Genomic DNA, 12,954 nt, shown 5'->3' with positions numbered 1-12,954 from the left:
AGCCCCCACAGCCAGTGCATCCCGTCAGCCTGAGCAGGACTGGGAGGTGGAAGGTGATGCATGGGGAAGGCTAGCCCTGCTGTGGCCTGTACCCATGGGCTTGGGATCTTCACAACCTGGGGACCTGAATGCAGAGGATGCTGAGCAGGAGGGAGCTCATTCACCCCCCACTGCTTAAAATGAGAGCATATGCAAGGAAAAAAAAAAAAAACAAAACAACCACTTTTTGCAAATAAAGCAACTACTTCTGCTTTTCTGCATATGAAGATGTGTCTCCACACAATATGGTCTTAGCCACACTCTGCCACCTGACCACAATGGAAAAGGACAGGACTGGGTTCCTGCACTGCTGCTGCGCTGCCTGCATGGCCCAGAGTGTGGCCTACACTGACCTGCAGTTTGCTGAGGCCCCTGCTCGCTGCCCCCATGTGTCCTGCGAACCCCAGTGAGGATGACATTCACTACAAGAACCTGCTGCTGGGGCTGGTGCTGACAGTGGCCAGCCTGGGTGAGAACCCAGCCCCATTCAGTGCCAGACGGATGCCCCAGCACAGGGTGAACATGGGTGATGGCAGAGGTACCATGGGGGTTGACCATGGGCACTCATCTTGTCGCAGGTTTCCCATGGAAGAGTCTCAGATGTCTCATTCCACAAAGCCATTTATTCACAGCATAGTAACACAGAAACAGCTTGAGATGGTTCCTCTGAAGAGGGATGCCTAACAAAGGAGCACCCGGGCTTTTATTCCCTCAGTGTCTGCTTGTGCTCAAACCTTGCCCCTCCTCCTCTCTTCCCTTGCCCTCTGACTGTGTCCATCCACCTTGCTTTCATCACCTCTCTCTTTCATTATCCAAAAGGTCAGCAACTCCTAGCTCCTGCTGTGTCTCTCAGTGCCCATGTATCTCTCTGACACCGCTCATCTTCTTGCCCTTTGCTATCCCAAAGGGTGGCAGTTCAAAGCCCCTTGCCTTCGGCTCCCACTCCAAGCTCAATCTGCTTTTCCATCTGCATCTTTAGCTGCACTATGCAGGCCCAGCTGCCTGGAGCAGAGGTATTCCTCAACAAGGGGACGTCTGCACCAACCTTCCAGCTCACCTCTGCTGCCTTTCACTGGGGGTGGTTTGGTGAAGGTAGATAAGATGGTTTTCCTGGCTGCCCTTGCCTCTGCCACTATTTGCTGCTAGCTCCTGTCTTGCCCTCTCTTATCCCTCCATCACCTGTCTGGAGCTGAACTTTGTTGTCCTGCCTTGATACCAGGAAGAAGATGTAGCATACCTCCTTGGTTTGTGACCATCCAGTACGGGGAAAGCCAGGCAGGATTTATCAAGGATTTATTATTTGTCAGACCTGCCTTCTGCTGTGGGAACAATGGGCTGTGGATAAGGGGAGAGCAATGGAAGAACCTTTGAGGTCTGGGTCATGTTTTTCCATGGTCTACTCACTGGCAAAGTGGAGATATATGAGGTCAGGAGAAGAGGAGAAGAGTGTGGTTGGAAAATCTGAATGGTGTGAGGCCTGCTGTGGGTGTCAGTAACACCCTCGTTCCCCTGGCAATCGCTGAAGGGTTGATGCTGGGGTTTGTGCTTGGAGCCTTCATCAGTGCACTGGATGAAGGGCAGGGGGGGCTCAGGCAGCTGGGGGGCACCAAGCCAGTATATACATTACAGGACTGGGATACAGAGAGGGTAGGACTGGAGTACAGAGAGGCCTGGAGAAATATATTGATGGGAGCCTGCTGATACTGGAGTGGGTAAAAGTGCAAATCCTGCAGCTGGGAAGAAAGGAGAAGCCACACATCAAGCTGGGCAAGTAAGCAGCCATGCTGAACCAGCCTACGGAAACCATGGACCGGAGGCTGGATGGGGTCTGCACTGTGTCCTTGTGGTGGCAACTGTGACACTGTGGGCAGTGGGAGCTGGAGCTCAGGGCTTTAGGAGCAGAGAGGATGTCTGGACTCTCCAGGAAAGCCACACACAGCAAGTCTTTGTTTTCATGATAGCTGAGACTGTAAGGGACCTGCAGTCCAGTCCCAGCCTTGCCATGCCATTGGGCTGACTCCACCAGCCTCCTTCTATGGAAGCTCTTCTAGGAGCTGCCCTCTTAGTCTGAAGCCATTTCCCCTTGTGTTTTTGCTACAAGCCCTTGTGTAAAGTCTCTCTCCAGATTTCCTGTAGCCCCTTTTCATACTGGAAGGCCACAGTAAGTTTTCCCTGAAGTCTCTCTTCTCCAGGCTGAACAATCCCAATTCTCCTCACAGCAGAGGTGCTCCCTCCCTCTGATCATCTTGATGGCCTCCTCTAGGCTGACTCCAGCAGGTCCCTGTCCCTCCCGTGCTGGGTGCTCCAGGTGGGTCTCAGCAGAGCAGAGCAGAGGGGCAGAATCCCCTCCCTCCCCTGCTGCCCACGGGGCTCTGGATGCAGCCCAGGACACGTTTGGCTCTCTGGGCTGTGAGTGCCATGGCCGGGCCATGTGCAGCCTCTCACCCACAGCACCCCCAAGCCCTTCTGGGCAGGGCTGCTCTGGGTCTGTTCATGCCCAGCCTGTGCTGGTGCCAGGGGTTGTTCCAGCCCTTCGCCTTGTTAAACCTCATGATGCTCCCAAGGGCCATTCCTCAAGCTTGTCCAGGTCCCACTGGATGGCATCCTGTCTTCATGTGTGTCAAACCACCTCAGCTTGGTGTCACCTGCAAACTTGCAGGTTGAGGGTGCAGTTGATCCCACTGTTCACATTGCTGGCAGAAGCACTAAATAAGACTGGTCCCAAGGTGGATCCCTGAGGGGCAACATTATCACCAGTGTCCACATGAGGACACTGAACCATTGACCACTCTCTTCTGGATGCAGCTGTCCAACATTACCCACTGAACAGTTCACCCATTGACTCCATTTATCTCATGTTCAGAGGAGGACTGTGTTGAAGGCTTTACAGAAGTCCAGACAGAAGATAAGTATATCCCTCTCCTTGTTCACTGATGCAATCACTCCATTGTAGAAGGCCACTGGGTTGGTTGGGCAGGACTTATAGTGAAGGGTGCTGGCTGTCTCAAGTCCAGCTTAGCTAAATGGTTGCCATCACATTCCTCTCTCTGCAGAAACACTGACTGAGACAGGGAGAGTCAGAGCTGTTTCTGGACTCCCCCCACACCCCAACTGGGTCCTGGACTGAAGTGTCTTATCACCCTCCTTTGGGAGATAAGGTCCCACCACATTCTTAGGTATCTTTCCTCCTTGGTGGGAGAGGTCTCCCCTTTTCCCTATGTTCCCAAGTCTCCCTAGTGGTCCTTCCTCTCTCCCACTGTCTTATCAGTGGACCTTCATTTTTTCAGGACCACCCTCATTTGCAGTTCCACTGCACTCCCTTTCCTCCTGCGGTCTCAGGATTCCCACATTCACCTCCCAGGGTCTTAGGGCTCTTCATTGCCCTCATTTTCCTCCCATGGTTTCAGAGTTTCCTCATTCATCCACCATGTTCTCAAAGCTCCCCAGCACTCCTCCACTTCCTATACGGTCTCTGGGCTTCCCAGCATTTTCTCATGCTGATGGCCTCACTGTCAGCACCCTTTCCAGGCAGGACCCAGCACAAAGCCCTGGGCAGGTGATGAAGGCAGAAGAAATGTCAGGACGAGAGCTGTGAATGCTGAGAGAACGGACAGGCTGTAAATCCACAGATCTCCCCAAAATGGACAGTTTGAGAACATCAGTGTGTCATCCCCCAGCTCCAAAAATATGCAAATGGCAGATTCTGTACCCCAGCAGCCTTGGGGTAACAAAGAAGGTGGGAGCTGGGCTCGGCACTGGAGACCTGGGTCAGAGCTGCATTGGCCAGGACATACAGGGACATGCAGTGGTACAGTACAAAGCAGTATAATGTGTGTTTGCATGAGTGTGGGAGAGGGGAATAAGGTCTATTTTCCATAATCCTTGCTTTAAAATAGAGACACTTTCCCCCAGCAGTTTTGCAATGCAATTGAAGCAAAGTGTGCACTGGGGAGAGGAACTCAGGGTGCACACCCAGGTCCTGTTCCGGAGTCCAGCAATGAAGGGAGGTGGCAGCAGTCAGTCCTTGGTCAAAAAAGAGGTCAAGTCTCAGATGCACTGCTCAGCTTTGGGGATTTCTCGCAGATCCACTGGTAGGCATTGTCACACCGCTTACTCCACATTTCCCCATTAACTACTGACCAGCAAATATAGCGTTTCCTAGGAAAGAGGGCACATCTCAGGGCAGCAGTGACAACCTCCTCACCATGGACACCACTTCCCATAGATCCCGGTGCTGCTGGGGCAGGCAAGGCACCTGCACAGAGATCACCCTTAGGAAGTGTCACATTCCTCCTCTTGCTCTTCTTCTCTGCCACTTGGATAATTGGCACTGAACCCCACAGCTTGGCTCTACCCTCACCCCCCCTCCCTTGGGGCACTGGTCATGGAAATCCATCAACCCTTTTACTGAAGGGTGTCACAGGGGCAAAACAGCACCTCTCTAGTATGGCAAAAGGGCAGGTGCTTGTGCCAAGGACACTTGCACTTACAAGGGTTGTTTGTTGTCCATCCATGTAGACCTCCTTTCCTTATAAAAAGGTTTTCCTCCAATCCAGTAGTGTGCCTTAGACGCATGCACAAAATACTAGGGGGAAAAGAAGCTGTCAACCACCTACTTCATGACCAGCACTTGCTAGGTGCCCAGGAGCCCCAGGGCTGGCTGTGTTTCTCCCATCAGACTGCCAGGATGGGAATCTGGGGCTCATGGTGCCATCCTGGCATCTCCACAGATACTGCTACAGCTGGCCCCATGGGGCTCTGCCCAGCACCACCCTCCTGGGGTACCACAACCCCCCTGCTCTGTACCGGCACTGTCAGTGGTGTCCAGTTATCTTGGACCATCAGTTGAGCCAATCTCTCTGCACAGTCCTCCTGGCTCTGCTCCCAGGTCTTGTTTGTCACCGAGATGAAGAGACACTTGCTCTTGAAGAGTACCCAGCCCCTGGGGCAGCAATCTGGAGGCAGGGGCACAGCTCAGACGCTCATCGTTCTATGGATGCTTGGGGAGCTCAGCCTGGCTGAGTTCAGCCCCTGCATCTTCGTAGCAGCAACATCACCTGTGCCCCAACCCTGTCACGTGCTACCTGTGTTAATGCAGGCATGCAGGCTGCTCACAGTCCTCTCGCTGTTGTTGAACTTCAATTGCACCACATGCATCTCCTTCTGCAACACAGCCAGCTCCTGCTGGGTATGCCCCAGCTCAGCATTGCTGCTTTTCAGCTGCAGCTGGCTGATGTTGCCCTCGTGCCACGCTCGCTGCAGCTCTTCTCTGGCCCATGCCAGCTCCAGTTGTGTCTGCTCCAGGCTCTGCTCCCGCACCCTCAGCTGCTGTGACAGGCGGCCCTGCTCGGCCATGTGCTCACGGGAAGAGTCCTGCAGGCTGCGGGTGACCTGCCAGTCTGGGGACAGGGTGGGTGAGCTGGACATGGGCATGGAGCCCTGCCTGGGGCATGCCTCTTGCAAGTGAGAGTAGGGATAAGAGTATCTGGCTGTGGGTGGAGATTGTCCTGGGGATGATAGTGGGAAGGGAACGGAAGCCCCGGTGGTGGCAGGTGGAGGGGAGACATTGGAAAGCAGCGAGAGACAGTGGGAAGAAAAGGAGAATCAATGAGAAAATTGTGGAAGGTGGTGGGAGGCAATGGGAAGCAGTGGGAAGAAAATGGGAAGGAAAAGGGAGGCAGTGGGAAGCAATGGGAAGGCAGCAGGAGGTGGTGGGCATAAAATGGGGAGGCAATGTGAGGCAGTGGGAGGAAGTGGAAGGCAATGTAAGACTGTGGGAAGTCAGTGGGAGAGAATGGGAGGCAGTGATGAGAAGGCAGTCAGAGGGACTAGGAGGCAATAACTAGGGAAGAAGTAGAAGACCGTGTGAGGAAACGGTTGGCAATGGGAGGCAGTGGGAAAGGCAGCGGGAAGCAGCTGATGGTGGCCATGCAAGAGCCCCAGGCGCGCCTCCGCCCTGACAGCCCCCGCAGCCAGTCCCTCGCCCAGCCCGACGCCCGCTCCCGCTGCCGCCTCCCGGCCGCCCCCACCCCGCGGCAGACACCGACTCACGGCAAGCCCCGAGGGCCACGACGGCCACAAGCAGCAGCAGCAGCAGGAGCAGGCTGGCTGCCAGCAGCGCTGTCGGGACGCGCCATCGCCGGGTCCAGCGCCCTGCAAGAGAGGAGCGCCCGCAGGCATCACCCCGTGGTCCCTGGCGCGTCCTGCGCCGGGGCTCCCCGCGGCAGCGGCTGCTGCCCGTTCGCACCTGGGCTGGGCGCTGCTGCTGCCGGCCCCAGCGGCACGTTCTCGTACGGGCTGTCATCGTCGTCGGGAACGGTGGATGAGGGCCCCGTGGCAAACTTCAGGTCAGCATACACCACACTCTGGGCCATGTCCCGGGCGGCCCCGATGGCACTGCGGGCTCTGCTCTGCTTCGAATGAAAACTGCAGCTGGTTTCTGTAGAAGCAGAAGTGTGCTGAAGTGCGACGGAGGGGGAAGTACGGCCACGGCACCGGCGCCCTGCCATTGGCCAGGCATCACCATCTCGCTTCCTTCCACCCCCCAAAACTGCTCAGTGTCCCCTGGGATGGCGCTGGGGCGGTGCAGCTCGGGGCTGGAGCATGGGGCAGAGCTGTAGGGCTCGGCCTACAGAGAATTCATCAAACTTCCTAGGGCAGGGGAAAGCAGGTCTGGCTTCCAGCTGGGAACAGGGAGGTCTGCTGCTGACTCTATCCAGGATGGAGGTTCCCTCTTCTTGGTGCTCTGCTCCAGGATCTGAGCATCGCTGCCCTGATGCCTAAAAGAGACTTCCACATTGCAGCATGAGCTTTCACTTCTCCTCTCATCACGGCCACATGTCTCCATTCTGCCACCAAGTACACTGTGGAAAACCACATCCCAGATGCTGAAGGGTCATAATAAATGGCGCTGTTGCTTTCCCCTTGACCCCAGGCTAGTGCTTCCAAGCAGTAAGAGGTACATTGGGCAGTCACCCAATAAATGCCACTGGCCTGTCCCCTGCATGTCCTCTCTTGGTCTGGGCCCTTGCATGCCCAGGCAGATATGCTCCATTTTCTTCCAGGAGGCTGAGTAGAGGCTGCCCAACTTTTAGCTTTCTAAACCTCCTTCCTGTCCCCTTTGAAGCTGGCTTTGATTTTTGCCTTTCTCCACTGAGGAAGACCTTCCCTTGCTCTTGCAGAGATGATGGACAGTGGCTATGTAACACTGCTCCACCAGCACTACTGTGCACCTCCAGTGCTGTCCCAGGGACTGGCTGTGTTCAGATGTGCCCATCTGGAAGACAGTGGGAGGCAATGGCAAGGCAGTGGAATGGAGAGGGAGGCAGTAGCAGGCAATGGGAAGCAGTGGGAGGGTTTGGGGACATCCCTTCTGAAACCTGCCTCTGGATGCAGTTCAGTAGAGACCTCTGAGACACCAAGGGCCTGGAGGGACCAAGAAGATGTTGTGAATCATGGGGTTGTGGTCTTGGGAAGGGAAGGCAAAGGGGACGTCACTGATTTTTGTAACTCTCTGGGGCTTTTTTGGAGCAATGCCAAAGCTGAGGTCTTCATTGGAGGGGTCCAGGGAAGGGATGAGAGGTAGCGGAACAAAATACATCATGGGGAAAGTCCCATTCTCAGAGTCTAGGAGAGGAAATCTCTATCTGTGAATACCTCCAGCTTTCCATGGAGCTGTCATGCAGCAATTTGCTCCTGTATTCAGGATTGCCTTGCTCTGCCTTGTAGTCCACACATTTGGTCTATCCTTTGCTCTGCCCCTGCTGTGACACCTGGCTGTGCTGCCCTCACCCTGCCCTGTGCCTAGGGGGACCATGAGCACTTTTAGGGCGTGGGAGGGGACAGGCTGGTGTTTCTGGGACCAACGAGAGGGTGCTGGTCCCCGCAGCCATGCCTCATTACTCCCATCTGCTACAGTGCAGAGCAAACTTCTGCTTCTGCAGATGCTGGCTGCACTTCTCCTTTGCACCTCCAAGAGACGGCGCAATCACCGGGAACAGGGACATCTCAGAAAGGCATCCCAAGGGTGGAGCAGGAGCCAGCGAGGCTCAGGACTCGCCCAGCATTTGCCCACATGGCCCAGCTTTATGCTGATCTGAGGTTTGCCAAAGTGATGGGAGGCCGGAGCATGGCCAGCCAGGCGCTGGAGGCAGGTGAGAGCCCACTGGCCCTGCCACACTGTCCCTGCCATGCCCAGCCCCACGGCCTCAGCTACTCTCCCCTGCCTTCCTCCAACAGCCTTTGGCATGAACGAGGCAGAGAGCCCCTTCGAGAACATGCAGCCAGCACTGGCAGGGCAGGATGAGGATGGAGCAGAGCCCAACCTAGGTGAGTATCCAGCTGGATTCCAGCAGACGCAGGATGGTTCTGGTGTAGGTTGTGGGTGGTATTTTGGGATCCTCCCACTCCCATCACCCACACCATGCCATCTGTGCTGTCATGCCACCACTCTCCTGCCTGTATCCAAGAAGGAGGTCTGGGAGCTGTCAGGGGTTTTCCAGCTCTTCAGGTGATGTCTGTTGTCTGTTGTGTCATGCAGGGTGCTGGTCCCGTCGGTGGTGCATCCCTGTGGGTCTGCTGGTGACTTGCCTGCTGCTGGTGGCCACTGTGGCCCTGGGGGCTTGCTGTGAGTTGGAGGATTGTGAACATCTGGGGCAGGGAGTGGTTGGGTCAGGAAGGCATCTGGCTGGGGTGGGCACTGTGGGTGAATAGAGGCATGCTTATGCACACTCACTGCTAAGTCCCTGTGCCCTGTCTGCCACAAGCTGGCCTATATCCCTCGCACATCCCTCACACCATTACTTGCAATTTCTGCTCCTTTTCTTTCCCATCCTGGCATTGTCCAGCCTCATTATTGCTGCACTCTCCCTGCCCTTAACCTGCTGTGTCTGGTCCTATGCCCCATCCTACCTTGTCCTGCTCTCCCCTGCCAGATCATGCCCAATCCTTAACTGTACACTTCCCTGCTGTGTCCTTCCTTCCCATCTTTTCCCATTCATCATGGATAATTCTCTGCCTTGCCCTGCCCATCCCACCTCCCTTAAGCAGGGTCAGTTCCACATCCAAACTGTCCCATGCCCATGTCCAGCTCACCCACCCTGTCCCCAGACTGGCAGGTCACCCGCAGCCTGCAGGACTCCTCCCGTGAGCACATGGCCGAGCAGGGCCGCCTGTCACAGGAGCTGAGGGTGCAGGAGCAGAGCCTGGAGCACACACAGCTGGAGCTGGCACGGGCCAGAGAAGAGCTGCAGCGAGCGTGGCACGAGGGCAACATCAGCCAGCTGGAGCTGGACAGACTGAACATGGAGCTACGTCGCGTCACGGGGGTCCTGAGCAGGACAGAGAGGGAGGTGCAGGAGGTGCAGGGGAGGCTCAACAACAGCGAGAGCACCGTGGCCCTCCTGCGCTCCTGCACAGCTATAGGTAGGGTGGTGGAGAAGGGAGGGGGTACTCTGGGTAACTGGCACCGCTCAGCAGGTGCCAAGGGGCAAGTACTGGCTTTTTTGACCACATGGTGGGGACAGGGTGGTCCAAGAGCTGAAGCAATGCCCAGAGCAGACACTGAGCCTGTGATGTCTGCTGGGAAGGTGTGGGGCTGTTCCTTCTTACCCCCTGGGGTATCTGTGTCTGAGCAAGCCCCTCAGCTGTGCCCCTACCCATAGATTGCTGTCCTTCTGGCTGGCTGCTGTACAGGGGCAAGTGCCTCTTCATCTCCTCGGAGAAGAAGACATGGGAAGACAGCAGAGATGAGTGTGAGAAGACATATTCTCAGCTCCTGGTCACCAAATCCTGGAGTCGTTGGACTGTGCCGGTAGGGTGCTGGGGGAGCTGAGGGCAGGAGATGCTGTATCCAGCCATGATGTCCCCAGATGGGCTAGCATGGTTCTGGGGGCCCCTGTCCTGCCAAAACATTGGAGGGTGCAAGGCAGTTCTCTGGAGCACATATCTGGTGGTTGACATGGGATAGAAAGGCTTTGGCATCCCTGGATGTTCCCCAGGCTGGAGCAGGGCACCAGGGCTGCTCAGCTGTCCTGACTCAAGGGGCTCCCTGGGGAGATGATCGCCCCCCTTTGAAGCATATAGTATGGCAGTACTATAGTATGGAATACATATGAAAAATATGCTTTTCCAGGTTTTATTCCATACTATATAAAAGCACTTTTTCTTCTTCTCCAGACCTTCCTGAAGAATGCAGATGTCCCATACTGGATTGGGTTGCAGAAGGGCAGTTTTCCTTGGTATGACTATGGCTGGCTGGAGGAAGAGGACCCAGAGGGTGAGGGGGCCTCAGAGGCCTGGTTCTGGGTGGACGGCTCCCTTTATGAAAGGTATGTGGCAGCACTGCCTCTTCCCAAAACTCCTGTCCTCTGGCATGGCTCTAGGAAGTGTTTTAAGTCCCACCAGTACCCAGTTACAGGCACAGGCCCTTGAAAACAAAGAGCGTCATAGCAGCAGGGACTGAGGGAAGGTGGGTGCAGTGGTGTGATGAGGTGCTTAGAGGACATGGAAATGGAAAGCCAAGACTAGGGGGTGGGTAAAATGCAGGGCATGTGAAGCAGGAGACAGCAAGAGCGGACAGAAGAAACCCCAGATTTTTTTGGGGCCCTAGGCAAGGTGTTTGAGCACCACCTCTATACCCCACATGCCTTCTTGATTCCTCCCCAAAGGGAGATCAAGCCTCCCTGTCTGTGGAGAATCCTGGGCTCCTCCCTGCCATGTGCACCACCTCCTCAGCTCACTGTCGCTTCCTCTTGCAGTGTCTGAGAGCACTGGGGAGGAACAAACCTGTCTGGCCAGGTTCTGGGTACCTGGCCCTCCATCCTCAGCCCTGCCGTGGAGCTGTGCCCAGAACAGACCCAGGGCTCAGGCCAGCTCCTCTGGTCATTCACGTGCCTTCAGGGAGGACCTGGCTCTCCCTGTTGCAGGCATGGAACAACTGCCAGCAGTGAAGCTGAGAAGGGGGAGGCTGAAGGGGGTGTCTCAAGCACTGAAAACATTTTACAGTATTTCTCAGTCTGCCCAGGGAAGTGCAGGGATACATCAGCTGAGGCTTTGGCCTGTGAAATCAGTAGGGGAGGACTGGGGGATCCCCCTTTGCCTCCAGCATCTGACCCCTCCTCTGCCAGTGTACAAAAGGCAGTTGTCAGCAGCCGCAGCTGCCTCAGCAGGGTTTGTAGAAAGAACATGTCAGTGGCTGATGTGTTGTTTCCCCATTCAGGCCGTGGCAGTCAAAATCAAATGGAACCTGTGCCATAATAAGCCGTGGGAGCATCAAACCTGCCCAGTGCACTGGTCCCAGTGACCTGCACCTCTGGATCTGTGAGAAGGCAGCAGGGCCAAGCCTCCCTTTCAAGTGATGGTGGCTGCTGGCCCCAGCACTGCTGTGGTGAGTCCTGCTGAGTCAGGGACACTCGTCCTTTGGGGTGTGCCTCAAGGAAAGCAGGGAGCCCTGCAGCTCTGCCTGGGGCATGGTAAGCCCCTCTCCCTTGGAAAGGCAGAGAAGTGCAGTCACCTCCCTGTGCTGGATGGGACCTGTCTCCATCCCTTTGCTGCCATGGGCATTCTGGGTCTGAGGTAGCTCAAGACCTGAAGGTGTGGCTCAGCAAAGGGACAAGATGGGGGAAAACCCTTGGCAAGGTGCTTTCCCAGCTCTGTTGCATGTGGTGGAGGCTGGGTAGCATCTCCTTCACCCTCCTCTGCTTTCCCTTGCAGCACCTGCATCTTGCACTGCCTCTGCTCCACCCTTGCTGCGCCCAGGATGTCCCATCCATTCCAGACAACCACTTCCCTCCCACAGCCCACTGCTCCTGGGCCACCCAGGTCCTTCCTCCCAGGTCCTGATGCCCCGTGGCCCTTTGCCTCCAGGTGATGTGCTTTGGCTGAGTGGTAGAGGCTCCACAGCCGACCCCACACCCGCATGGGACACTTTGGGTCTTGTGAGCACAACGGCTGCTGAGCAGCGGGGAGCTCGAAACTGGCTGCTGAGTGGATCAAGCACTGATAGTGTTGGAGCCATGCCACATCTCCAGCTGGAGAGAGCTGCGGTGCTGGCATGTCAGGAGCAGGAGCTGGGGATAGCACAGCCCCACCCCTACACAGTCCCCTCCCCACAGCAGGAATTTTCCGCCTGACCCCACCGCAGGAGCAGCTTGACCACGGCTTTTCACCCAGCACTCAACGGCCTCGGCAAAGCCTCAGCACCTAAGGAGGGAAGCTGAGCCCGAACTGGCTGGTGCCTGTGCTGACATTTGGGGATTTTTTTTTTTTTTTTTTTGCGCTAATTAGAAAGTAGAACAATGACCTTTAGGGTTCCATGGTGTGATTGCACCTTTCAAAAGTAAAAGTTAACTCACGCACTTGTAGCAGGCTGACGCTTTGCAAGACAACTCATCGGGGCTTTAAATAGCTGCTACACACGTGCACATGTGAAGATTAAGCAAAGCAGCCCTGATGTAACACTGCAGCCAGGTGAGAGCACAGGAAGTTATGTTCAACCAGGCGAAAACGCTCTTGGTTTATGATAAGGTTGTGTGTGCCATATATAGTTGATGAACTGCTGTGTGAGTAAGCTTGCATGAAGAGCAAAAGGGTGTTAACGGCAGGCTTTTAGGAGGAGGCATGTGTTCCTCGTCTGTCTTGTCTGCTGGCTAGACTCACTTGATAGCAATAAAGAGACACAGTTTGTCTGCTCTTTGTTTTCTTGTACACCACAGCAAACACGGACTCAAGGGCATGAACCCAAAGAACCTAAATAATGAAAGGGAATTTGTCTGAAGCCATCTCAATCAAGATGGGTGCTTTAGGGGAATTGAAATAATGGGCTGAGCCAGGTTGGTTTGCAGTCCTGGAGGAGTCCCCCAGAATGCCCAGGCAAGACTGTGCAACCTTCTGGGCCCACATCTGATGTGCATCCAA

At 55.5% G+C, this 12,954-nt stretch overlaps 2 protein-coding genes across 2 annotated transcripts; one reads left to right on the top strand and one right to left on the bottom strand.

Moving 5' to 3' along the window:
• Window positions 1-642: 642 nt before the first annotated feature.
• LOC115491116 (B-cell differentiation antigen CD72) lies at window positions 643-6,494 on the bottom strand. The gene is made up of 6 exons (XM_030258430.4): window positions 6,287-6,494; window positions 6,091-6,192; window positions 5,124-5,438; window positions 4,846-4,994; window positions 4,530-4,624; window positions 643-4,197 (listed from the first exon to the last, which is right to left on the bottom strand). The coding sequence occupies exons 1-6, from the start codon at window positions 6,411-6,413 to the stop codon at window positions 4,080-4,082; spliced, it is 906 nt and encodes a 301-aa protein (XP_030114290.3). The 5' UTR covers window positions 6,414-6,494; the 3' UTR covers window positions 643-4,079.
• A 1,434-nt stretch (window positions 6,495-7,928) lies between these two features.
• Window positions 7,929-12,728, top strand: LOC100219422 (B-cell differentiation antigen CD72). Its single transcript, XM_002190540.5, has 8 exons — window positions 7,929-8,192; window positions 8,278-8,367; window positions 8,579-8,665; window positions 9,148-9,462; window positions 9,702-9,850; window positions 10,216-10,367; window positions 11,258-11,425; window positions 11,752-12,728. The coding sequence occupies exons 1-7, from the start codon at window positions 8,114-8,116 to the stop codon at window positions 11,394-11,396; spliced, it is 1,011 nt and encodes a 336-aa protein (XP_002190576.5). The 5' UTR covers window positions 7,929-8,113; the 3' UTR covers window positions 11,397-11,425; window positions 11,752-12,728.
• The last annotated feature ends 226 nt before the right edge of the window (window positions 12,729-12,954 follow it).

This window comes from Taeniopygia guttata, chromosome Z, assembly GCF_048771995.1.
Source record: "Taeniopygia guttata chromosome Z, bTaeGut7.mat, whole genome shotgun sequence".
Classification (NCBI taxonomy): domain Eukaryota; kingdom Metazoa; phylum Chordata; class Aves; order Passeriformes; family Estrildidae; genus Taeniopygia; species Taeniopygia guttata.
The sequence above is the reverse complement of the archived record's forward strand: the minus strand, read 5'-3'. Positions and strand labels throughout refer to the sequence as shown.

What these genes read in the sequence shown, in the direction of transcription:
- LOC115491116 (XM_030258430.4), bottom strand. Translation starts at nt 6,413, where the DNA reads ATGGCCCAGAGTGTGGTGTATGCTGACCTGAAGTTTGCCACGGGGCCC. An exon ending in AGCAGCAGCGCCCAGCCCAG is followed by an intron (nt 6,193 to 6,286) that starts GTGCGAACGGGC and finishes CCTCTCTTGCAG; the next exon opens with GGCGCTGGACCCGGCGATGG. An exon ending in CGTGGCCCTCGGGGCTTGCC is followed by an intron (nt 5,439 to 6,090) that starts GTGAGTCGGTGT and finishes CCCTGTCCCCAG; the next exon opens with ACTGGCAGGTCACCCGCAGC.
- LOC100219422 (XM_002190540.5), top strand. Translation starts at nt 8,114, where the DNA reads ATGGCCCAGCTTTATGCTGATCTGAGGTTTGCCAAAGTGATGGGAGGC. An exon ending in CAGCCAGGCGCTGGAGGCAG is followed by an intron (nt 8,193 to 8,277) that starts GTGAGAGCCCAC and finishes TTCCTCCAACAG; the next exon opens with CCTTTGGCATGAACGAGGCA. An exon ending in GCGCTCCTGCACAGCTATAG is followed by an intron (nt 9,463 to 9,701) that starts GTAGGGTGGTGG and finishes CCCTACCCATAG; the next exon opens with ATTGCTGTCCTTCTGGCTGG.